The sequence below is a fragment of the Antechinus flavipes genome, chromosome 2, assembly GCF_016432865.1.
Source record: "Antechinus flavipes isolate AdamAnt ecotype Samford, QLD, Australia chromosome 2, AdamAnt_v2, whole genome shotgun sequence".
Taxonomy (NCBI): domain Eukaryota; kingdom Metazoa; phylum Chordata; class Mammalia; order Dasyuromorphia; family Dasyuridae; genus Antechinus; species Antechinus flavipes.
Genome location: NC_067399.1, coordinates 169763096 through 169790934, shown reverse-complemented (window position 1 = coordinate 169790934; position 27839 = coordinate 169763096). Strand labels below are relative to the sequence as shown.

Here is a 27839-nt window from a genome sequence, read left to right as displayed (position 1 = left end):
ACTTCTGAGTACTTTTATTCTCTTTAATCGGCTTATGGCCCAAAGCCAATTTTATTTTTTTGAGGAAAAGTATTTTAAAATTCAATCCCACTTATTCACAGTTAGAAATCTGATCTTTAAATCTTTGTGAATATAAACTCAAACCAAAATTATAAAATGTTGTTCTATACTTTATATACCATTGGTGAGAATAGAGCATTTCTTCTAATTGCTCAATGATATACCTGTACTATGTGACAATTTCTTTTCTTTACATTCTTTGTAAAACATTACTACAGGTTGTGTAATGAAAGTTTCTTTATATTAAAAATAAATATTTGCCAATTTATTATGTTTTTTTATAAGAAATTGGCAAATACTTATTTTTAATATAAATTTTTAAATTTCTTTATAATCGTTTCTCAAGTTCCACAGGAATGTCAATTCTCAATTTCCTTTCTGTGTTTCTGTCATGCTTTCAGTCACTACTTCTACTCTTTAACTGCTAAGGAATTAAAAAATAATGTTTCACATGAAGCCAATCTCTGAGTGATTGCACATAATTACTCTTTTCAACATATGCTCATCATTATAAGTTTTCCAAGTCAGAATTGTGATACAAAACAAGATCAAATATGATCTTGTATTAAAGTCACCACCTCCATGCATTTATTTTCAGTTAACTAATGTTTGAATATTTATAGACTAGTCAGTATAGACAGTTTTCATATTTTTATAGGTTAGAGAAGAATGTTATTGTTTGGGGTAAATTTTAATATTTTAAATGTACAGAATTAGTAATACATGATAAATTATCTATAATACTCATGTCGAAACTGGAATAAGAACAAGGCAATTCTTTTGTCTATTTCATATTTATTGAAAGATAAATAAGGAAATATTCAGAATAAAGTAAGATGTTATGCAGTAGCTGCTAAATTTAAATAATTATTAAAGTTCCTTTAACAATAGTCTATCAGCTTACTGTTGGGTGAATACCTCCACTTAAGTTATAATTTTGCTTACTTTAAATGGTCTAATCAAATGAGTTGATTAACTCAAAAAAGAGTTAATATTCATAAGAGTAGAAAATATTCAGAGTGAGTTAAAATGTTCAATATTTTTTCTACTTTGAGGATTTTTTCACATAAACATTTTTTTCAATATGCACTTGAAATTCAGATCAGTTTTTATCTTCAATGATGTATGACAGATCCAAAATCAGACTGGCTGTCTCCACAGCAACTTGCAGGCCGTGAAGCTTTGCAGTAAAACAGTCCAAAGTCAGATGGTCAGTTGAGTTTGTGACTTGTTGGATAGAAGCATTTTGTAGAGAAAAAGAATGAATGCCTTGTAAGAAGCACCAATTTAGGTCTTCTTGGTTACCAAAGAGTCCACAACCACATTTTAAAACCAAATCTTGCCATTTCACATTTGACGGAAAATCTGGTTGAATTGACCAAAAGTGTCCATATTTCCTATCAATAAGAATTTTACCCTTATCATGTTCTAGAGAGCAAGCAACAGATTGTAGTGCATTGCAAAATGCATCAGCAATTATTTTGTATTCTATTTCGGTACAGTCATTGACTTTGAGGACACATTCTGGAACACTGGCAACCTGAAATGAAATATAGACATTGTTTAAAGATACATGCAGTAAAATAACTTTTAAAAGACCAAACAGTCTCATAAGTTTTTCAAAAATTGTTGAGTAGCTCTTTTGAAAATTTCATTAAAGAAATTTCTGTTATTGATGAATCCAACTGACTGGAGTATATTACTAAGAAAATTTTGTGGGTCAGTCTGTAACAGTTTTGTTGCATAGTAATGCATGTAGGTCAAAGGCATACACAGGAAACTAGCCAGATCTCAAAATGCAAGAGTGGAGATGGGTTGGTGAAGACTTATCACTATCACTGGGAGAAAAATCAAATACATATATCTTTGCCAGAAATGTTATTTTCATAGAAAAAGGACAGTGTGTCATAACAATATATTTTTTCATATTTTATTTGATACATTTATTTTAACATAAAATTCCATAAAGGGTAATGAGGTAATGTCAATATTTTTGAACTGATTAATACTTTTAAGTGTAATGATTGATAAAAAATTAAACCCCCAAGATTTGATAGTTTAAAGGTAAAAACGGAGAGGCACATTTACAGAAAGCAGTTCTGGGAGACAAGAATGTCTGAGCCACAAGTCTGTGAGCTGTAGGATATTTTTTTAATGCTACAAGTTGTAGACAAAGTGCTGATGTGTGTTATGTAAAGTGTTGTCACCTGGAAATTCTTTATATTAATTAAATCATACTCTAGTCCCTAACTCATCCTTACTTTCCACTTTTATTTCTTAAATTTTTGGTGTGTCACATGTATAAAGAAGAAATCAGAGTTGGAATGGTGGCAAAATTTCAAAAATATTCAGGGAACAATTTTCAAGGAAATACTCAAAATTCCAATATTTTGAAAGATGATTACCACCCTAAAAACAGCCACAACCAAGATAATCTTGGTCAAAACATGTTCAAAATATACTTGAAAATATAAAAACTTCCTAAGTTATTGCCATAGTAGATCATATTTAGTAATACAATTGATTTAGTAATATAGAGAATATCAAATGCCTCTATGTTGATGGTTCTAATACTTAAACACTACATAATCTTTTCACTGATATTGAGTTGTACTTTTTCAGACAAAGCCAGTATATGGTTTTGTTCTGTATGACTATGTTTATTTTGTTACGGGTGATGAGTTTTTTCATTTTTCTTTTTTTTGGGGGGTGAGGAAGTAGTGAAAGTGATAACAAAAAGGGAAGACAAAAAAGAGTGTCAATAAATCATTTAAAGGGGAAATTGAAAAGGGTAGGAGGAAGTTCAGAAAAAGAAAACCAGGGCCATGTTGGAACTACCACATTATATCTGAATTATACAAAAAAAAAAAAAGGCAAAAAGTGATCGTGGCGTAAAAAGTCAAATAATAGGTAACAGAGGTTGTTCATAGTTTGTTATGCAATTCCCTTTTTTGTTTTTCTTTGAATATTAAAATATTTGTTGATATTTATTAAATTCATAACAAAATTATTTAATTTTTTTTTTCTAAAGAGATCTGGTCTCTCATAAAACATAAGCATAGCAACCTAGAGAGGAAAAAAATAAATGGATGAAAAATGTATGTTGCCCAAATTATGACATGTAGTTATTTTCAGTCAGGCCAACCCTCTGTAGAGCTGGGATAAATACACAGATGAAAAATGAATAGGTTCTAGAATTAAGATAAGAAAAAAAATGGAACAAATTTGGGAAGTTGAACAGAGCTTTTAATTATCTCAAACTGTTCACTGACATTAAAAAATATATATGTGTGTACATACACATATATATGCATATATCTATGTATAGAATAATAGTCTTCTGCTGATGTTTTATGGCTACAGTTCCTAGACTGCAATGATTTTAAGTGAATCAAATGGCAGGAGAGCCAAAAGCTAATGAAATAGAGCAAACATACATAGGCTGCAACAACCTATTGTGCCACTTTTCACAAGAAAACTGTTGATGAAATATATTAAAGATACACATGATTAGGAAAGGGAGGTGAGCTGGTCATATATTAAGAACAAGTATAGCCATAGTATCTATGAAATGTAAAAAGATAGAAAGAAGCTAGCAAAGAGATGTTTTTTGGAAAATTTATGGATGAAAATTAACAATACAGGATAAAAAGCTATGAATCTACATTGGTAGAAGAAAGTTGGAAGAATAGTGACGTTTTCCCTATTTCTAGGCACTTGAACTATCATGAGCTGTGCCCTCCTCATTTGTGTAGGTTAGTTATTAATTTCGTAATTCCATTTACTTAATATCCAGTAACATTTACAAAAGGAAATTTCCTTCAAAGATTTATACGTTTTCAAGAACAAGTATAACATTTCTTCCACCACTCGGGGGAAAAGGAAGATGGACCACATACTCTTCCTTATACTACTTTGGTCTTTGGAAAACGGATTAACCGATTCTTGTTTACTGAAAATTGCAATCAGAATCACTTCAGTGGAGGAACAGAGATCATAGAAGCTGTGCCCACAAGATAAATAGCTGAAATGTGGCACAGAGCCATCCTAGGAAAGCTACATGATAAGATGGAAAAAAACAAATAAACCTGGAACTTTAGACAGAATCCAGGTCTATGACTTACTAACTTGATCAAGTGATACTGACTTTCTAACCCTTATTTTCTTCATAATTTGAGAAGGCTGGATTACATGATTTATAGGAATTTTCAAGCACTAAATATATGATCTTTGAATTAGGTATCAGCATTAAATGTATAGGGACTTAGTAATTTGTAAAATGTCCCTAACATTCCATATATCTTTTCCTTGATTCCCTGGTATTATTTATTGAAATGGCCTAACTTATGGAATTACAGAATATTGAAAAAAAAAAAAAAAGAGTTAGAAAGACTTTGGTTCAAATTCTGATGTCAATTTGGACACGTCATTTAATTCCTCAGGGCTCCATCTTTTCACCTGTAAAATGAGGAGCTTGGCCTCATATCCTCCAAGATCCTTTCACATTCTACATCTGTGATCCTGTGATCCAATCTAATCACCTCAATGAAAAGACTGAGATTCAGAAAGGCTCAGGGTTTTGTTCAAAGTCATAAGAGAAAAAAGCAGAAGGGAGGATTCAAATCCAAGTCTTAAAATTCCCATTACAATGTTCTTCCTATAATATTACAATAGCATGTTGTTTTAAAGAGGCTTATTGATGAGATGAACCAAATCAGTTTCAATTGTCCAATAATGAAGAGCATCAGCTACACCCAGCAAAAGAACTATGGGAAATGAGTGTAAAACACAATATAGCATTTCCACTCTTTCTGTTATTGTCCGCTTGCATTTTTGTTTTCTTTCTCAGGTTATTTTTACCTTATTTCTAAATCCGATTTTTCTTGTGCAACAAGATAACTGTATAAATATGGACACATATATTGCTTTAATATATACTTTAACATATTTAACATGTATTGGTCTACCTGCCATCTAGGGGAGGGGGTGTGGGGAAAAAGGGGAAAAGTTGGAACAGGTTTTGCAAGGGTCAATGCTGAAAAATTATCCATGCATATGTCTTATAAATAAAAAGCTATAATAATAATTTTTTAAAATTATAAATATTGATAGAGGTTAAGTAATGGCAAGGCAAATTAGGAACAGAATTAAAGCAAAGGATCAGCTGGGATAGGACAGATATTTATGTGAGAGGGTGTGTGTGTGTGTGTGTGTGTGTGTGTGTGTGTGTGTATGTATGTGTATGTATACATCTACAAATGTATATATAAATATATCCTTTCTTAACTATAACCTATTTGGGGATGGTAGGGAAAATGAAAAAGGGAAAAAAAGAATAAAGTAGAAAAAGTTGCCTCACAGAAAACAAAAGAAGAATTTATAGGGAAGTGAAAAAAAGATGGACATTCATGATTATAATTTCTTCTACTAATATATTTACTTTATTGAAGTTGTATTTGTTGTTATATATTTTGACTCCTCCCTGATTTTCTGCTGGGTACATGATAATGTTCTATTTTGTTTTGTATTTCTTTTGGTTTTTTTTTTTTCTTGTTCTGTTTCTTTAAATAAAATAAATTTGAAAAAAAATATATTGATAGACAATCAACACAAACAAAAAAATAAAATAAAATTTCTAACTTTTATGAAAAAAAATAGAGGCTTGTTGCATGGAGAACCTACTCAAGTGATTTGATTATTCACTAAAAAAGAAGATTGTGATAATTTAGCTGTTTGAGAAAATTTACTCTTGAGCTTGAAATTGAATCCACAACCTAAAAAATATATATATAAAGCTAATATAAATGTGGTTAATCTCACAAAATGAGTTAAACCTCACTTACCTTATTTCTTAAAAAAGAAGCCAAGTGGGTTTCAGTACAGCCACCTCCCAGCAAAGCCAAAGGTTCCCTGATTGTTAACTGTAAGACATGCTGTGCTGTTTGACATGCAAGCTGAAAAACAAAAATGCATCTAGCAAAGTCAGAAGTTGCTATCACACCCATAAAGGAAAAAAAAAACTTTCAAAGGAACACACGACACTCAATAATCCAACTGTAATTTTCAAGGAACAAGAATAAGTATTGGCATGGTCAAATGCCAACTGAAATGGTTCTGGCCAACAAATAAGAGAAGATACTAATGCATGCATACTTGTTTTGGAGCACTGGAATACTCATCTCTTCCATAATAGGTAATATGGTACAGAAGAAAAGGACTTATTCTTGGAATCAAGAGGTCTGGATTTGAATTCTGTCTCTCATGCTAACTATCTCTGTGAGTTTAAAGTCATTCCCAGGCTATGACCCCAGTTTCCTCATCTGAAAAGTGAGTTTAATACTTGTGTTACGGACCTCATAAGGCTATTGTGGGGAAAGTACTTTGTAATTTTTAAATACAACTGGACTGTCATCTTCTGGACAACTGTATTCTATAGAAAATATGGATCAGATTCCTTTTGAGAAGAAACAGTTTCTTTGAAACTTTGAAGTAGCCATTAAAATGGAGACTGGATCTGGCACAGGGCACAGGGAACCTTTGGATGAGGAACCTGTTACTACCAATGCAGAATAGCCTCTTCTCTGCAACTTATTATCTTTAGTGAATAGGTGACATAACCCATGGAAGGCAGGACTTGAATTGAGCATCTCCTGGTTCTAAGGCCAGTTCTCTAGCCACTTCACTGGATTGATTCTCAGTAATCTTGTGATAACAAAGAAAATTAAAGTCTTATAGAAAATAATGATACATGTGAACAGACTGATTTTAAGTAACTTTGTCTCTGCAATTTTTGTTCTTCAATGACAACTTATAACATTGTGAAGAAATAGTTCATCAAAGGATAAAAACACCATAGTGGCCATCTCATTTCCCTATTTAAATTGTATACTTGGATGGAGAATTCAAGACTCTTGCCTCACCTTCAGTTCATTCCAGGAAGTCTCATTTCTGTTACAGAGAAGCAAACTGCAGACAGTTGAATCATTAGGAATTAAATGAAAGTAGTGTTTTGAACCAAAATTCACAGTGCACAAATCCTTCACATATCCATAACTTGTAGGTGAGATAAAATTCAGGGAACCAATAGGTTGTGCACCTATTCAACAAAACATTTTCAATTGAGTACATTTTTCTAACAAATTAAGCAACAATTAAATACTTTAAATTAAAAAAGAATAAACAAATTAACACTTTACATATATATGGGTTAAGGAAAAGCAGGGAAGAGACTAACACTGTCAATTATTAAATTTGAATTATATATTATTGTAAAAGAATGCAATTTCAGTTGTTATATTTATTAGGATTCAGAATTTTTGTAGACAATGGATTAGATAGCCTCACATATTGTAAAATTAAATAAATTATTAATGAGTTAATGTTAATGAGTTCCTTTGGAGATCTGAGTTTGATGACTAATCTTACTGAGAGAAATTAATAGGGACAAGGCAAAGAGGGCTAGATTTAGAGTCAGAAGTCCTGATTCAAAACTCAGCTGTTATTTGCTTTTTCTGTGATCTTAAACAAGTAATTTCTACTCTTAAATCCTCAAATTCTTCATCTGTAAAATTGTATTAGGTGTTGTATTAGGTGATCTTTGCAAGTCCTTTCCAGGTATAATCTATGATTCTGTGATCCTCTCATATTCTTGATCAAATTATGACTTTTACTTTCAGTTAGCTCAGCTGGTTGGACTATGGTGTCCATGGAACTATTTGAGGACAGTTAATTTTGTCCCATTCCATGGCCATATTATGTATTTACTATAATTTTGCTCAGTAATTTTTAAAAAGTTATTCATTGGACAGTAGTAAGCTTCAGTCCAACTCCATTCAAAGAAGACAAAAGGACAATAATTCCTAACTTAAGAAGCATTTCTTTTTAATGGAAAGATATAGCATTCAGATAAGTAAAGACAAAGTAAATTCAATGCTAATAAATGGAGAATCAGAGAATGCTTTACAGACAGAGAAGAAAATGCACCTGAGCTGAATTCTTTAGGAAGAATTGAGGAGGGATTACATTCCAGAGATAAGGAAACAGAGTGTGTATACAAAGAGACAGGAATTAAAAGATCAGACTCAAGGAATAGCTAATAGCTCACATAAGGAAATAAAGACATGAATGAACCAGACTGTGGAAAAACTTAAATGTTAGAAAAAACATTTTGTATTTTCAAATCGAATATAATTGACAAACACAATTCCCAAACTTTAAAAAAATTAACCATATTTTATAAATAAAAAAAGCAATATAAAATTAACATTAGGAAGATAATTTTTAGACATTTTTATACTTATAACCTCTCTATGGCACTTGTTTCCACTGACAACCATTTCTTGCTAGAAACATACTTTTTGAGCTTCTTTATTACAATATTCTTTGTTCTCCCTCTACCCTACTAACCAGTTCTGTCTCCTTTGCTGATTATCATTCTATTATAGACCTCTAACTTATTATATGCTCTTACTAAGGCACTGTCTTATTCTCTTTTCTCTGCACACACTCTTAGTAACCTTATCACCTCCCATGGGTTTAATTATGATTTCTATGTGTATCATTTTTACTTCTATACAATCAGCCCTAATCTTGCTCTTTAACTCTCATTCTGCTTCACTAATTCTCAATTTGACATACATGCACCATATATATCTTGAATGGACATGTTCAATTTAGAACATTAATTTTTTCCTTTAAACACACCCCTTTTCCCAAACAACCCTAGTTCTTTCCAGTGAACTATACTTTTAATCACAGTTTGAAATTCTCAACTTCTTTCTCTTATTTCCATCCAATTAGTTGTTAAATCTTGTTGATTTTACCACAACAGCTCTTCTTTCTCTCTAGTCACATAGATACTCCATTTAAATTTAGGCCCCTTCACTTATCTCCTGGAGTACTACTGAAACTTCCTAAATGGTCTGTCTTCCTGTCATAAGTTTCTCCTTTTTTCCCCAACACATCCAACATATATCTGAAAACTTATTTTCCTGAAGCACTAGTATGTTGTAATTTCTATTCAATAAATTCCTGTGGTATTGATTTTGACCTTTGGGCCAATGGCATGATTGCATATACAAAATTGATATAGAAATGACACCTATGTTGGCAAATAATCTTTTATTGCCTCTTAAAATAACATCCAATTTAATTCTTTTTGGTGTTATTCAACACTTTCCACATCTGACACTCTTAATCATAGTTAAGTATAGAAATAACCACTTATATTTTCTTGTTTAAAATATTTCAGTAGTTCTCTATTGTCTTTAGTTTTCCCTGTAACATCTACAAACTATTTAGTCTGGCTTTAAGAGGTAGGTTAAAAGGATAAGAAATGGTTACAAACTTCTTGACCATGAGAGAAGATCAAAATGAAAATAGCAAATTAGTGGAAATAAAAGGCATGGCTATCATTTAGGGAATGGATGAATAAACCACTTTGTAAATGTAATATTAATTATGCTGTAAGAACAACAAAAAGGATAATTATATAAAATCCTAAGAAACATGAACTTACACAGAATGCAAATTGAAGTGTAGCAGCTGAACAATTTATACAATGTCAAGATTATAAAGGAAAAAAAACTTTGAAAGACCTAAGAACATTTGATTAAAGCAAAATCCAATCACATCTCTAAAGGAGTAAATGTAGAGAGCTAGAACTGTGGAGAAGTATACTTTACAATAAGGTTTTAACTCAATGGAATTGATGAGACATTGGCTATCTAGTTCACATATGTACTTAGTACTTAGTATGGTGATTTAATGGTTCTCTAGTTCACACATAATCAGTATGCTGTAATGATATAATTACAATAAGGTATATAAGGGCTAAGAAGGACTGGGAGAGAGACATTCTATCTTTGACCAGCCTTGTGGTAGCTGTCCTGCCTTCATCACTTCTGGGCTGATGCCAAGGTCATTGTTCACTTCCTGATGGATTCAAGGTATAGGAAAAGAGATACATTTTTGGACATGGTCACTGTGTAGATTCATATGGACTAAGCAAATTTTTCTAATTGACTTACTATTCCTATTTGGAACGTTGGCTCTTTCCATTTCCTCCATCCCTTCTCAAATCTCCTTTCAAACTGAGAACTCCGCCTCAAATTTCACTGAAATGTAAGAGCTATTTCCTGAAAGCCTTTCCCTTCTTCAATTGGGGTTAAATGACTTGTACAGCAGAGTCAAATACAGCTAGTGTCTGAGGCTAGATTTGAATTCACGTCTACCTGATTCCATGGGCAGTTCTCTATTGACTAAACCATAAAGATACCAATGGTTATAAGGGTTTATGGAAAATTGTCAAAATTTGGTGCCCAGAGAAATTCATCAAGTCAATTTCATGATCTTCTTTAATCTTCACACAACCATAAGAGGTAGATTCTATTACTAGCCTCATTTTAGAGATGAGAAAAGTTAAGTGACTCCAGGGTTATATTACTAGTAAGTTATCTGAGGCTGGATTTCTTAACTCAAATCTTTTTACATGCAGGGCTCTAACTGGTTTTAATGTATTCTTATGGGTCTGCAGAATTCATGCAGGTGCATCACTGTCACTAAAAAAAAATTAATTCTTAGAATCTATATGTGCAAAAATGCAAGCACTTTTTGTGGTGGCAAGGAACTGGAAACTGAGTGGATGTCCATCAATTGAGGAATGGGATAAGTTATGATATATGAATGTTATGGAATATTATTGTTCTATAAGAAATGATCAGCAGGATGATTTCAGAAAGGCCTGGAGAGATTTATATGAACTGATGCTAAGTGAAGTGAGTAGAACCAAGAGAACCTTGTACTTGGCAACAAGATAATGTAATGGATCAACTGTGATGGCTTTGGCCCTTTTTCAACAATGAGATGATTCAAGGCAATTCCAATAGTCTTGTGATGCAAAGTGCCATCTGCATCAAGAAAGTACTATGGAAACTGAATACATCCAGATAATAACATAGTATTTTCACCTTTTATGTTGTTTGCTTTTTTCTTTCTCATTTTTTCCCTTTTTGATTTTTTCTTAGACCACATAACAAATGTGGAAATGTTAAATTGACATGTTTAACTTACATTGGATTACTTGCTATCTAAGGAAGGAAGGAAGGTGAGGGGAAAGGATGGAAAAAAATTTGGAACATAAGATTTTGCAAGGATGAATGTTGAAAACTATCTTTTCATGTATTTCGAAAATAAAAAGCAATTAAAAATTAGAAAAAAGAAATTCTTAGGTTTCATTGGTCACTTAAAATAAGGAGGGACAGAGGTAGACATTTTACAGGCCAAATATTTAAATGCATATGTAAGTCACTTAGCATAAAATGACTGCATTCTAGTTTATCATCCATGATTCAGTGGAGATCCAGTGGAGAATTTTGATTGTAAAAATGCACTTCAGGGCTGATGCTTTTCTATTACTCTCAATTATTTTAGAAATTTATGAATGGACAGCAAGATCACATAATAATCTGATGGCATATCCTATGCAAATTTTTATTAGAGCTCTCATCAACCTATACCAAGTAGATGAGACTCTGAAACTAGCATAAGGGACTACTAAAACAGTTTGCTCACCATCGGCATCAGAAGCTCTGCCCTGATAATCTGAAAGCTTCATTCAGGGCACTGGGTTAATATGAAGATCAAATCAAGAGGCCTTTAGACCACCTGGAGGTGTCTATTCTAGGTGCAGCCAATTGGTACTCTGATCTGAGGATCATCAGACACGGACTCCCCATCCTTGGAACCAGACAACTCTGCTTTTTTTTTTAATGCCCTACACTTCCCCAGAAAAAACAGCATCAGCCTCCTCTATGTTATGCTCTCATCATAATCAAGAGGATACCTATTTACATAGAAGATAAGGATACTTTTATCTTCTATTATCATTGCTCACAATAGCAGTAATGATTTTTAGATTATACCCTATATGGAAGTATGATCTTGCCTAGACATTGGTTATGACAAGTAACTAAAATATGATCATTACTATGTAAATCTAGAAGCACTTTCTGGAATATGATCTAGACATATCTATAATCAATTGGATGTATTTCCACATATTTGCTCACCATGTAGATGGGTTCCTTTGATCTCAACACTGGAAGATTCCCCCCAGAAATATGCTAAAGCGATTAATTCCAGGTTGTGTACTTTAATTAGCTTACGCAGTTACAGGATACAACTCATCTCAGTTTCTTTGGTGTACTGTATTATGGTCAAGTATGCAAACTTTTTCTTCAAGCTACATGGTTGAAATCAAGTTATTTAACACCTATTTAGGAGAGTCCATCAACATCCATCAATGATTATCTATGGTTAACTTCATCCTAATTTACAACTCTCCAGTTGTCTATACCATCATCAATTCATAAAGTCTATACTTGTAATGTGATTTTGACATTTGAATATAGAATTACTCAGGGAGGTCAGATACTTCCCACTCTCCATATAATTAACCTTTCTTCTCTTCTAATTACTGGGAATGATGCTGGACTCTCTCTCTCAGATTTAATCTTTTTTCTGCTTGGAAAGCTTAATGGCTAGTCTCTGCCATCCTATCTGATGGGATAATTGCAATCTTTTTTTTTTTTTTTGATCTGCAGTAGAGCATATTGTCAGAGAATTAGTATAAAACCTGCACAGTGATCAATATATTCTTTATGGGCAAGCAGTATTTTTGCCTCTTTTTTTATCCCCAGTGCCTGGCATATAATAAGCACTTAATACATGCTTCTTGACAGTTCCTCATCTACAATCACTCTAGCTCCTTACATCATTACATTCCTTCCCCATCTCTGCTTCAATAGAAACTCTCTATTCCTTCAAGAGGCTCAAACATTAGTTCTACATTAAGTCTTTCCTGAACCCCTCAAACTAATCATCTTATATTCAAACCTCCTTTTGTCTATTTTCTTTGTATTTATTTTTAATTTACTTATGTTTACTTATTTTCCTACTAAATGTAGCATGGACTGTTTAATTCTTTTTATTTATATTCCCAAGGTCTAGCAGAGTGCCTGGTGGTTAATTGGCATAATATATTCTAGTTACCTGATTCTTTGTTGGAGACAACATAAATATGTAACTTTGTCAAAATTATTCATAAATATAATTTGGAAGAGGGAAGGGTAGTAGCAATTGGGAAGGTCATCAATAAGATTCCACATAGGAGGGGACACAAGCTGAGTTTTGAAGGAAACTGGGTATTCTAATAAAAATAGATTATCACATGGAGAAGATATAGAACATAATGTTGTGAGGAACAGGAAAAAAAAAAGTTTCACTGGGCCAGTGTGTAAGAGTATGATGTACAAGGCCAGAAAAGTATGTCAGAGCTAAATAGTTGTGTTTTAAATGCTATACTGCAGACTTTTTAACTGATTTTATAATCAAAAAGGGAACAAGAGTATTAAAGCAAAGGAAGTGAACAACACTTTAGGAAAATGACTGACAAATGTGTGTAGAGGAATACTGTAATGCAGTAAAGAGATTTGTAGCACAGAGAATAATTAGGAGATTACTGTCATAGTCTGAAGTGATAAAAGCCTGAATATGAAAATCAGGAGTCCTCAAACTACGGCCCATGGCCAAATGTGGCAGCTGAGGATGTTTATCCCCTTCATCCAGGGCTATGAAGTTTATTTAAAGGCCCACAAAACAAAGTTTTTGTTTTTACTATAGTCCGGCCCTCCAACAGTCTGAGGGACAGTGAACTGGCCCCCTATTTAAAAAGTTTGAGAACCCCTAATTAAGATGAAGACTATAAGGAAAAAAGGCAATACATATTACGTAGATAGAATCAACTGACTGGCTATGTGGGGTGTTACCAGGTTCATAGTTTTACCTAATCCTATAGGCAACAAAGAACCACTAAAGGTTCTTTAATAGGAAGAATGACATGATTAGACTTGAGCTTTAGAATTATACTGACAGTTGGGTTAAATAGAAGAAAGCAAAATATAGTAATAAACCTAGAAAATCTGTGTAACCGTCTAGGTAAGAGGTGATAGATGATGGCTAAGAGTGTTGGCAAGATGAATGTAAAGAGATAGACACAAGGGATGATGTGGATTTGGAATTAATAAGACTTGGCAACTGACTGGATATAGGTGCCAAGGAAGGAAGAATTAATGATACTGAGTGAACCAGGGTCACTTCAAAGTATGCTGATATTTTTCACAGAAAGAGATTGTCTGGAGAATGAAAGGGCTTTACAAAGATAACGAATTCCTAAATGGATATTTTAGCCTATCGTTCAAGTTATCACCACTTAGGTATTTAATGCAGTATAGATGTTAAAATGAAAAGGGGAGTTTTGAGAAATGTTAAAAAGTCCTACTTTACAGCTTAGTTCTGACAAAGCTGATAAGATCATACAATAAATTATGATTTTGGACATGTTAGCCTTTTCATTGATTTGTACAACCAGAGTTGGAATAACTACTCTTTATAGGTATACACAAATGCTCTCAAAGTTTGATTATGTTTAGGGCAAAATATGAAATAAATGCCATTCAAAAAGCATTAAGTAATATAAGACTGGAACTGTGTCAAGTATGTGTGTATACATGCATATACATTTATCCCTATGTATGTGAAATGGGGAGAAGGTAGGAGAGAGAAGGGGAGAGGGAAGAGAGGGAACCTTCTACTTTCTCTTTCTTCATTACCACTGATTTACTATTCACTTAGTGTCTAGGTTGATGTGAAAAAACTTTTGCTGTAGAACAATGTACTTACTTAATCTACCACATGGACAATTTCAAAATATGCCAACAGTGTACTATACAATACCCCAAATGGGAAAATCTTAATTTGCTAAAATAAATAAATAAATAAATAAATTTCTGACTCAGTATTACCTGTCATTTCACCCAGGGGTTCCATCAGAGATATTCCAACTCTGTCTATGGTAATAATGTGATGCTGATGGAGGTATTGCTTCAAAGCTGGATGTATAACTTTTTGGCACACAACAACATTTACATGATCATTAATGAGCCGATTTCCCAAGTTAAGCAGCTGGTCCAAGACTGCACTTTCAAGAGAAACTCCGTAACTGATCACTAGTGTTCCTTCTCCAGGGTCAGAAATATCTCCAGACATAGATATACAAAAAAGTGCCACCTTCAGGGAATCTGAGGGTAATTTTTTGATAGGACACTTTATCAATTGTACTTCTGGCATTTCAATGACTATTCCAGGCAATACAGTAGAATCCATAACTCTTTCATCTTTTAAAGGTATAATTATACTTTTCCCCAAAATAGCATGATCTGTAGCCTTTTCTGGAATTGTAAGCAAAAATGTTTTCAGAATCAAAGTACTGATATGATCAGCTTCTTTTTTGTTGAGTAGGCAAGCAGGCTTGCTTGTTAATATGCTTTGCACCAAACATAGGAGAGTCTTCAAATTGCTAAAATCTACAGAGATTCGGCAGCCACAGATCTCAGAGTTGAGATAGTCAATGCAGAGACTCAAAAGATGCTTACTTATTTTAATGACAGTAGCACTTGACAAGTTTAATCTCTGAAAATGTTCAACCAAATTAAAACAGAGAATGGCTGTGAATAAGCCACAGTCACTAAAACGTGATACGTGATTTTGCACAGAGGTTGTCAAAATCTTTAATATAGGATGGATGACAGAAAGGTTACTGAACAAGGATGATGATGATGATGTTGTACAAACAGAACCTCCAACACCATTGTGTAGCTGCTTCAGTCTACCAGAAGGGCCATAGCAAGAGCTCACAATTTCTCTTAGTACAGAGATTGATTTAGTAATAATATCTTTTGTCAGTAGTTCGCAGGTACATAGTGAAGGTTTTTTAGCTTTAACACGAGACATCTTACTTTGGGCTATGTATAGGTAGTAAAGATAAGTTTTATTTTCTTAATCATACTTTTTAGACAATGTGTTTCAGGTATTTTAAAGTAATAAAATTAATTCATCAAGGATCTTTTGGAAAATGTAGTACAATTGCCATGCAATTTTAAACAGTTTATATTTTTGAAATGTATCAGATCATGCTGACTGAACACATTAATACTTCCACAGATACTTTTACTTAATTTCTTTTATATTCTTTTGTCTATATTCAATTTGAGATTTAGCAGATTGTTTTGCAGCTTTCTGTAAAAAATATGTGCCAAAATGGACACCTATAAAAGTTAATCCAGCTACAAGGAGCCAGTTCCTTCTAATCCAGCTGGTTTGTTTCATCTCTTGTACTGATGCCAAAGAGTAATCCAAGTTTCAAAGTCAATTCTTTTGGTAAGAGACTTCCTTCTGTAAGAAACAAAAACATTTAAGATATCTGAGTCAGACTAAGTGATTTCTGAGGTTTCTTTCCCAACTTAAAAATTCACATTTATTTTGCAAATTACAATTTTTTATGTTATTTCTCATAACATAAAAGTAATCCTCTGAATAAGTTACAAAGAACTTCAAACCAATACTTGTAGCAACTTAAAATCTCTAGAAATTCAGATATGTAAATTAACCTAGATTTTAAATCCTTGTATTCTTAACATTTTTGAGAATATTTACATTTAAAAGATTTTGGAAAGCAAAACAAAATGCACAAGGGAAATTAGAATATGGTAAGTGATCTACAAATGCATTTCACCTCAAATTAAACATGCTATTCACTTGAGGTACTTACAGTATTTATGTCTTACATATAGCCATCACAACAGAACAACTTTTGACATCCTTAATTTTACAGCCACTACTAGTTTATACTTACAATAAATGTATATGTGCATATGTGTATATATAATGTACATATAGACACATTAAAAACCTTTGCATTCTAACAATGCAAGAAAAATATGAATAAAATCACGCTTAATTTAAAGCAGAATTTTCAGAAGAAATTTCAATTGTGATTAGTGATTTCAGTTTTGAAGTCTTGTCCAAGGAAACATGTTTAAAATCTGGAGTTATTAATAACACACACAAGAATGCCAATGATGTGCTAGGTGGTAGAGAATGAACATAGGCTCTGACTTGATCTTTGATCTCAGTTTCTCTGATCTTTTAAACTTTATAAAATTTCAAATAAATGCACAAGTTGAAACAAAGTACCAATTTTCTTAACTATAGTAGTAAATTATATATTAGGAGGAATGAAATTCCTCTTAAAATAGTGCTATGTAACCAGAATAAGAGTATCTGATAGTTTGAAATGGTAAAGCTTAGTACTATGGATATATTTACCATTTATAGCTTCTAGTTATTTTGAGAAATGGATTAACCCTTTGACTCTATAATAAAGGAAATAGTAAATTGTATGTAGATGCACTTTAGTCAATGGCAAAAAATTAAGTATAAATTAGAGTGAATGTCTGAGAAAACTACTATTATATAGGTCACTGGGGCAAAGTAAGTTAAAGGAAGTATATAGTCTTTTCTTATAAGAACTGTTTATAGGGGCAGCTAGATGGTGCAGTGGATAGAGCACCAGCCCTTAAGTCAGGAGGACCTGAGTTCAAATCAGACACTTAACACTTCCCAGCTGAGTGACTCTGGGCAAGTCACTTAACCCCAATTGCCTCAGCCAAACAAACAAACAAACAAAAAAACTGTTTGTAATCAGAGGAAAAAAACCTGTTTACCTAACAGTCAACTAGCCCTTCTAAGTAGAAAGATAATTGCACATCTCTATGGCTATGTTTAGGATTGTCATCATTATTTTGGTTTTTGTAAAATCAAAAGAAAATGTTTAGTTGAAATTTTGGTTTTATGTTTATGCAATAAATATATCAATAAACTGATGCAATATAAATATCATGACACTACATTTAGAAACCCTTTTCTATTTCTATCATCAACAAGACCAACACAATTATTAAGTTACCAGTATATGCATGATGCTGTAGTCAGTTAGTATAGTAGGAGGCTGTGAAGATGAATACAAAACAATCCTTGTCCTCAAAAAGCTTATAATGCAATGCAAATGGGTATAAGAGTAACAAAGAGAGAAAAAGACTCTACTACAGTGTAAAACAAGAAAGACACAAAGTTTTACAGGTATTCAGAGGAAGAAGAAATCATTCCTTATGGTGGAAGCTTTATAATGGAGATTTGAGATGTTAGAAGTTGTACAGAAATGTGGCAAAAGCATCAGTTACAAAATGGTAGAAAAATTTGTCACTGAATGACAGGACTTTTTATTCACTAGACTGTTTTCTGAGCTAAGGGTTAGCAGTGAAAGCTGTGAGACATGCACATGAGGAAGACTGACAATAGAGCCTGTAGGGTGGATTAGGGAAGAGGGATATGGGCAGCACAAAAAGAATGCCATGGCAATAATATAGAAAAAAGAGTAAGGGCAGGCAGCTCCATGCAAATTACAGACCTAATCTAAAGAAAATGAAAAATAATATCCTGGAATCTTGTTTTAAAGACAGAACAAAATAGTAACAGCTACCATTCAATCTCTTGTTCCTTTGTTCTAGAAATAGTGCAAGGACAGGGGCTGGAGTGAGGAGGTGTTGTCTTTATTTTTCCAATATTCCAACCTTGAATTGCCTCTATCCAACTTATTCACTCACACTCTTATGTTGCTGGAGAAATTCATACTAGCTTGCTAATTGGATTTGCTAAAATTATGTTCATCAAGGCACTCGCTGAAGGTTTTCTCTCACAGAAACTGAAAATATTACATGCTTCACATTTCCTATAATATTTCAAGAGAATAAGAGCTATACAACACTACTTACTTCCCTCTATTCTTCTATTCTACACTTTAAAAATTATTCTTTACCGTCCCTTTGTTTCAGTTTCTGATGAGGTGTCCATTCTTATCAAGGCAAACTCACACTTTTTCCTCTTAGAACCTTGTTTCTATGAATATATCACCTCCTTATTCCCTTCTCTCCTACCTTCAACCTCTCCTTATCCGATGGTTTCATTCCTAGTGCCTATAAACACACTAATTTCTTCTCTATTCATAGAAAACCTTCACTTGATCTTGCTAAGCTGTTAAGCTAGTTTAGCATTTTAAGTGGATTCTTTTTTCACAGCCAAACTTTTAGAGAAGTGTTTCCATTTTCTTACCTCTCATTTTTTTCAATCACTTGTGATTTGGCTTCTACCCCCACTCCATGAATAAAGCTGCTTTTCCTAAAAGTTAACAATCTCAACAACTAAAAGTCAATAGTCTTTTTTATCTACCTGATGACTTTGCAGTTTTTCCAATTTGACCACCTCTTTGTCCTGCCCACTCTTTTCCTTCCACTTCTATGTCATAGCTTTCCCTTGGTTTGCTTTTTCTTTTATCATTTCTTCTCATCAGCTAAATTATTATCCTTTTCCCTTAAAGTTTTGAAGTGGGCTTTCTTCTTTTCTCTCTTTACTTCATCTCTTTTGGTTAATTCAGCAGTTCTCAGGGATTCAATTATTTAAGATCAGACAATTCTAACTTTATATATCTATTTCTAATCTCCTGAATTTCAGTCCTGAAATTTGAGATTTCCATCTGATTTTACTGTTGGCATCTCAACATGAAATCACTGTTTCCCTCAAAACAAAAAATTTATAAAAACTTCTGAGGGCACTGCCATTCTTTCAGGCACCAATGTTTGCCAACTTGAACTTATGCTTAACTTTTCCTTCTTTTTCATCCTCCATATCCAACCATTTGCTAAATTTTATTGATTTTCCTCCATAACATCACTCTCCTCTATCATTTTATGGGTATGTTGCATCCCTAGGATAGAGGGGAAACTGCTTGAGGGTAGAGTCTGTTTTCATATCTCTTATTTCTATTGCCTGACATATGGCATATGGTAAATGTTTGAGGTATACTTGCTGAAATGAATATAACAATTAGAAACTAATTTTTATACAGTACTTTATGGTATCACTGAACATTTTCCCCAAACAAGTCTGCGAAATGCACAGTGGGCAAGTATTACCATCCCTGTTATATAAAGACATATAAACTATCTTTTGAGCAGCTAGATGGCACATTAGATAGCATGTCTAGTCTACAGTCAGGAAGATTCATTAGCTGTGTGACTCTGGGCAAGTCACCTTACTCTGTTTACCTCAGTTTCCTCATCTGTAAAATGAGCTAGAAAGAAAATGGCAAACCACTTCAATATCTTTGCCAAGAAAGGCCCAAGTGGGATCTTGACTGCAAAACAATTTTTGATTATAAACATGTTATATTATGCTTCTCTCAATGTAACACAAAATCTCTTGGTATTATTCTACCCACTTTTAATTCAGAAATCTGGCTCACAGTATAATTTAGGGACACACTTGGAAATTTTAGTTGCCCAAATAATAATTAAAAATCCAAAGAATTTCTCTCTTAATCTCCAATCTCTATTTCAAACTATTTAACATTTAAATGGCTGCTTCACAGACATCTTAAATTCAACATGTTCAAAACTGGACTCATCTTTTCCCTAAGTACTTGCTTCTTCTGAATATTCCTATTCCTGTGGAGAGTAACACCAACTTCCCAGTCAACTGGGCTCAGAACAATGATAACAGACTTCACTTCTCATTTTCTCTTATCCTCCACCTCCTATCTGTTGCTAATTCCCATACATTCTTTTTGAATGTATCTTTTTGAAATATCTCCTGTAAACAACTTTCTCTCCTTTGAAACTGCCATCATCCTGAGGCAAGCCCTTATTACTTCATGAGCTGACAACTTTAATATTTGTTATTGACCCACCTGCTACAATTTTTTCCCACCGCAGTCCATCCTCTGTACTCAACTATCAAAATGATCTTAAAGCACCAAGTCTGTCCATATTATACTCCTATTGAATAAAGTTTAGTGGCTCCTATTAACCTTGCAGGATCAAATAAAAAACCTCTCTTTAGCTTTCCTTTTATAATCTGGCACCTTCTCATCTTTGCCTGTGTTCTTATATATTTACTCTCTTCCACAGACTCTGTGATCTACTGGCATCTTTGAGTGTTCATCAGACAAGGCAACACATTTTCATCCATGGCCCCTTATGCCTGGAATTTTCTTCCTCTTCATTTTTGTCTTATGGCTTTCTTCAAGTCTCAGTTATTTGCGTGTAGTCTCCACCTTACAGTGTAAGCATCTTGAGAGCAGGGACTATCTGTTTATGTGAGGGAAAGGGATGGGAGGAGAGGGGGAATTATAGTCTCATTGCTTAGCATAATGCCTAGCATTTTGTTATTTTTCACTCTTGTCCAATTCTCTGTGACCCCATTTTGGGATAATCTTGGCAGAGGTACCTAAGGTGGCTTGATATTTCCTTCTTCAACTTGTTTTACAAAGGGGAAAACTGAGGCAAAGGGGGGTAAAAAGTGACATGTCATTGTCACAAAGCTAATAAATGTCCAAGTCAAGATTTTAACTCTTCCCGACTTTAGGTCTAGCACTCCATGCACTATGCCACCTAGCTGCCCTGCCTGTCATATAACAGATGCCTAATAAATTTTTGACTTGATTTAAATCTCTCTGAAATTATGCTATGTAGTACTCACTTGTAATTCTTATCTCCATGATCTCCAATCTGTCTTTATGGCATTACTTTTCAAAAAGTTCTAATGAATAACAAAATTATTAAAGGGATAGTAGACTATGTGATCTGGTTGACTTTGCAAAAATAAGAGTCAAGATCTTAAAAAAAGAAACTGCAGCTATGCCTGACTCACTATACTACTGAAACCTAATACTCCACTTTCAGATATACACAGATGAGACAGTTACCTTCTGTAAACACACAAAAATTATATAAAAATCTGCCAGTACTTCAGTTAAAAACAGATGATTTGCCCATATTTTTCTGTACACATTCTCTCTTTTCTTCATTAGTACATATTCATTTAGTTGCTATAGCTAAACCACTTACCTAAGCATTGCATGACTGCTATTTGACTTGGTTTTGGTTCTTCTGAGTAATCATGTGTGTCACAATTCCAGATTCTGGAATACTGTCCTTGTTAGCATTAGTAGTTTGGAAAATTGGATTGTTCTTAATACTCTTCCACCCTACGTGAATCAGTCCGACAGAAGGTATCATAACAAGAAGAACTTTGTAGTCTCTCCAAAAGGTCTTAATACTCATAGCAACTTTGGCAACAATGTACCTATATAAAAAGTTAATTATTTTAAATAACATCCTCCCCAAATTACTTTTGTAAACTACAAAAAGAAATAGCACTGCTCAAAACAGTAAAATCTGAATGTCAAGCATCTTTAATTACTGTGTACCACACCATTAATTAACAAAAAGAAATGGATAGGCAGAAAGCAGAAGCAGGAAGCTTGGCAAACTCATAAAGTAATAACTGAAAATAAGTTCTGTTCAGCTTTCATTAAAGAACATTAATTATTATACCTGCTAGGAAAATTATAATAACATTAGGAAACAGATTTAGAAAAAACTCTTATTTATATGACTATAACTTTTTGAGTAATATTGAAGTTAGATCTGGCTACTAAAATTGACTAGGCATTTATTATTTGGGCTCTAAACTAAAGAAAGCAGAACACTTAAGAGGCAATCCAGAAGTAAGCAATGACAAAGCCTAAAGATTTAGGGAGGGAAAAAACCCATAAAGGTTTTTATGCAAAGGAATCAGGGAAATAATTAGCCCAATGAAAAAAAGTTGAACTATTGTTTCCACTGAGATCAATGCAACAAGGCATAGGCTTGAATTTTGAGCAGAACTGTTTAATTTTAAAAATAATTTTGCATTATAAAGATAGACATCATTCAAGGATATTGTAGAATACTGTACATATGAGGCACTCAATTTTTTTATTAATTCACTCAAATTTAAGACAGGATTTTAAAAATAATAAAAGATGACTCATTCTAGGTACATTTAGGAGTCATCCTGTCCTATAACAAGAATAGTTTAGATTAGCAGTTCTCAAATGTTGTGGTCTTAGAATTGGTCTTAAGGCCCTGTTACAGTCTTGAAAATTACCGAGGAATTTCCAAAGAGCCTCTCTTTCTGTGGCTTGTTTTGTCAATAGTTATCACTTAAAAATAAAAATGTCTTAGTATTAATTAAATAGTTGTGACTTTGCAGACACCTTAAAAGGGTCTCAGTGTCCTCCTTAGACTATACTGAGAATCACTGGTTTTGATGATCTTTAAAGATTTGGCTTTGCATTTCTGTTAAAAAAAAAAAGTTTTGTTCAGATTCTGAAAATTCTAAAGTAGTAGATGAGCAGCAATCTACCTCAAGCTTTATTTTAATTAATATTCACTATTAAATTAAAAAAAGGCCAATGTAAAAAAAAAAAAAAGCTGAAGTTTTGGTTCAAATCATAATTGAGTTTTTCTACATTAGAAAAAAACCTTTTGTTGGCATTATTGTTAGAAAAGATTAGAGATTACTAAGTTATCTCTTTTCTTCTAAAGTTTAATTGTATTAGCACTGTCCCTAGTAGTTTTAATTATTACCTATTTCTTCTGCAACACTTATACTAGAGATGTGCTTGAGATTTTAGCAAATATTTAAATATTATTTGTGAGGATTCAAAATCATCTTCTATAAGGTCCAAATTCCACTCTTGCAATTACTGTTGCAAAATTTAACTATTTAGACACATTTTCCTATCCTAAAGTTCCAATGGTATCTAATATGCTTTGTGCATTATCTTTTACCAATTCTTTGTTTTACACCAACTGACAGTTTCTAATTTCACCAGTGAGATAAGCTAGAGACTATATTCATTTTACTCTAACATATGAACTATGAGAATAATGATATTGCAGGCAGAGTAAGAGAGGTACTCTGTATTAGCTAAGTAAATAGAGAGTGAGGTTATGGATAACTTAGCAAAGGCAAATATTCCATATAGATTCTTGTGTTTTCTAAATAACTGTAGCACTTTTGTCTAGAAAAGATTCGATATTGCTAATGATTACCACCATTCCTTATGTCCAACTTCAATACTTGAAGCAACACTATCAACTATCTAATATACTATGTATCTTCAACTCATCTAAATTTAGGCAAGTAATAGCATGTTTCAAGTAGTAACCTAACTTTTAAAATTCGGTCTTTCTTCCATTCAACTTTTCCAACCTGCTCTACCTTAGTATCTGTCATCTTCTGCTTGGAAAACATCACACTTCTCTTGAAGGAAAACTTGGAAAAAAAAGAAAATTATGTTTATTTCTGAAATTACTATTTTGTAGTTAACTTAAAAATTTTTTTTAAAGTATTTTGGAAAAAGTTAAAATTCATACTGGAATAGTAATATTTAAAATAACAATAACATGCAATAGATCTACATGGCAATTTCTTAACTGAGAAGCATTTTATATAAAATAAATTGAATTGGAATTGGAATTATAATTCTCCTCTTAGAAAACAAATGAAGAAGCTGTCTTAAGAATTCTTAATAATACAATTTTCCATTACTTTATGTTGAAGTACCGTGATTCAAGGAAGTGCTTCTGTTTATTATTTGCCAAGTACCAATGAACTATAAAATTTACTATTTAATAAAGTATGTATTTTATTTTGACGATTATTTTAATATTTTTCAACAATTTATATATTCCAATCATCTTTGACTTACTACTTCTTAAACAGTTGGGATGAGAGAACAGTTAATTATTTTCTAGATATCTCTAATGTCCTTTGTAAGCTTTGTTTGACAGCTGAATCTATTTTCATGGTATTTTATATTTTCAAAGGCAATCTATACATATCTCATTTAATCTTCATAACAACCTTATGGAGTTTACTCAGGGTTAAGAGAAATATAACAATCTTTATTCTAACCAATAAGGTAGAAACAAATTGCCATTTTTGTTAAGAAGTACTCATTTTTTGACCAGCAGGATGATTTCAAGAAGGCCTGGAGAGACTTACATGAACTGATGCTGAGTGAAATGAGCAGGTCCAGGAGGTCATTATATACTTCAACAACAATACTATATGATGATCAATTCTGATGAACCTGGCCATCTTCAGCAATGAGATGAACCAAATCAGTTCTAATGGAGCAGTAACGAAATGAACCAGCTACACCCAGCGAAAGAACTCTAGATGACTTAAGAACCATTACATTGAATTCCCAATCCCTATATTTTTGCCCGTCTGCATTTTTTGATTTCCTCCACAGGCTAATTGTACAATATTTCAGAGTCCGATTTTTTTGTACAGCAAAATAACGGTTTGGATATACATGCTTATTTTATATTCAATTTATACTTTAATATATTTACATGTATTGGCCATCCTGCCATCCAGGGAAGGGGGTGGGGGGAAGGAGGGGAAAAATTGGAACAAAAGATTGGCAACTGTCAATGCTATAAAATTATCCATGCATATAACTTGTAAATAAAAAGCTATTAAAAATTAAAAAAAAAGAAAAATAATAATAAAAAAGTACTCATTTTTAAAAACCTATTAATATTTGGCGTAGCTAGGTGACGGTAGGTGATAGAGCAGCAGCCCTGAAGTGAGAGGATTGAGTTCAAATCTGGTCTCAGACACTTAACACCTCCTAGCTGTGTGACCCTGGGTAAGTCACTTAACCAAAATTGCCTCAGCCAAAAAAAAATAAATAAATAAAACTACTAATATTTTATTACTTAACTTTTAATACATGTTTGTACATATATTTCATGTTTTAATCGGAAAAGACTTGAAGAAATGACATATCCATTTTCCTAGACAATTTATGAAAGGCTCAAAAAAGTGTTATACAAGGTATTCTAATTCAGATCAGAAACATAGCAAATTATGGTTACAGAATTTGCTGGAGGCATTGAGATTACAAATAAATCACCAGGTCTGCCTGAATTAAAGTTGGCCAAATTGTCTCTTACTTTGTATTCAAAATAATTTATTAATTTCATTTAATCTTCAGAATAACTGGATGAATACTTTCTACTTATTATAACCTTATTCATTCCTAACCCATCTCAATTGTTACTTCATTTTTGCAGAATTTGAGTTTGGTCCGTATTCAGGAAAATACCGTCAATCAGTTGACAGTTGAACTGTGATTAGAACCTTAGTCCTCCAGCTTTTAAGGTAAGGTTTTTCCCATTAAACTTATCTAGAGTCAAAAGACTGAATACTGTTTCTCACTGTTGTACCCTAATTTATAAGAGATCAAAGAAAGGAAAAAAAGGACCCATTCGTATAAATATTTTGATATTTATAGCAGCTCTTTCTGTGGTGGCAGAAAACTGGAAATTAAGGAAATGACCATCAATTCAGTTGTGAAAGACTTAGCTAGGATGAAGACAATGATCCAAGAGAATTCCAAAGAACCCATGATTAAAAAAAAAAAAAAAATGCTTCCTATTTTCAAAGAAAACTAATGAATACTTACTGTAGATTGAAGAATACTTTTTTTACTTTATTTTTCTTGTTTTTTCTTAATGTGCATTTTCTTTTGCAACATGACTAATAAGGAAATGTTTTGTATGATTTCACACAGAAAACCACTAATTTATTGCTTGCCTTTTCAAAGGGTGAAGAAGGAGCAGGAAGGAGGAGGGAAATTAGAACTCAAAATTTTTTCAACTTACTTTTTCATATGTATTTTAGAAATATTTAATGCAATAAATAAAAGATATTTTAAAAAGAATTTTTAGTTATAAAAATGCTTAGGCAGATGATAAAAGAACACTCAGATCATGGCCTTCACTGGAAACTATAGACTAAAGCTTAACAAGTCAGGGACTGACATCTGACATTAGCTCCCCTTTTCACCTGATCCTCTTTTATCTCGGACAAATAAGGGATTAATTAATGGTGATATACAAATGAGTCCCATTAGTTTTAAGCCAAAGTCAGTGGGTCTATTTAATTTATGGTTTACCAGTAGTTCTATGACCTCAAATCCTGTGTTTTCGGTCCTGATACTTGGTTAAGTAATATAACTGAACTAATTTTAGTTTTCTCTAGCCTATTTGGTTCACTCTGTTATTTTTCTCTCATTTCAATTACTTGATTCCAGCTTTTAGAGTTCTTACGTTTTTTAATGTGATATCTATTAGAAGAAAACATTACAATTACTCACTAAAAAACAACCATGACTATGGAAATTCCTTTTTTCTATATATATTTATTTCCTAGATAACTTCTTTTTCCAATCATCACCTGTGACTTTGACTTCTAAATAAAGCAGCTTAATCTATTATATTTGGAATAATGTGAAGATTACTTGGGGACTTAAGCAAATAATAGTAAAAAAGTTCTTAATTGCTATGAAATTACTTCAAGTGCAATTTTATACAATAGTCATAGTCCACCAAGGTCAAAACTGTCTCTTTACTTAGTAAAATATATCAAGGCATTTAAAATCAACTTAGAAGACTTTGGGTTAAAATGGAAGACAATTAGACATTTTCTCTAATTCAAAAGGCTTCTTAAACCTCTGGAAAATATAAATTCTAAACATATATAGCTATAAAAATGAACATGTAAGTATATACACAACATACACACACATATATATTTCCCCCCAGGATATATATGTTTTTTATGTTATATGTGTATATATACCTACATGTATTTAATGAGGATTTTTCTATTTTGGTTCTCTTTAATGCTATTTTTATTTGTTCTGCAAATATACACATACACATAAAATGTGATAATTATGTTACTTCCACCATAGACTTTTCAGTAAAAAGGCTTCTCTTGAATCCCTAATCTATAACACATTTACTCAGAACCCCATTTTCTACCAAATTGCACATTCTAACAGTGCTGTACTACAGGATCCTCCCAGACTTATGTTTTGATAACCTCTTACCTCCTACGCTCACTTCAGTACCTCACTC

General features: G+C 32.7%; 1 protein-coding gene across 1 annotated transcript; it reads right to left on the bottom strand.

The window, feature by feature from the left end:
* Nucleotides 1-835: 835 nt before the first annotated feature.
* On the bottom strand, nucleotides 836-15909 carry LOC127548491 (molecular chaperone MKKS-like). Its single transcript, XM_051975918.1, has 4 exons — nucleotides 14922-15909; nucleotides 6981-7156; nucleotides 5904-6014; nucleotides 836-1600 (listed from the first exon to the last, which is right to left on the bottom strand). Exons 1-4 carry the CDS (start codon nucleotides 15907-15909, stop codon nucleotides 1163-1165), a joined length of 1713 nt encoding a protein of 570 aa, XP_051831878.1. The 3' UTR covers nucleotides 836-1162.
* Between the last annotated feature and the right edge of the window lie 11930 nt (nucleotides 15910-27839).

Excerpts from the sequence above, each read along its gene's own strand:
- LOC127548491 (XM_051975918.1), bottom strand. The coding sequence starts at position 15,909 with ATGTCTCGTGTTAAAGCTAAAAAACCTTCACTATGTACCTGCGAACTA. Across the intron at positions 7,157-14,921 it reads ACCCCTGGGTGAAATGACAG|GTGCACAACCTATTGGTTCC; the intron begins GTAATACTGAGT and ends TTTGTTGAATAG. Across the intron at positions 1,601-5,903 it reads CTTCTTTTTTAAGAAATAAG|GTTGCCAGTGTTCCAGAATG; the intron begins GTAAGTGAGGTT and ends ATTTCATTTCAG.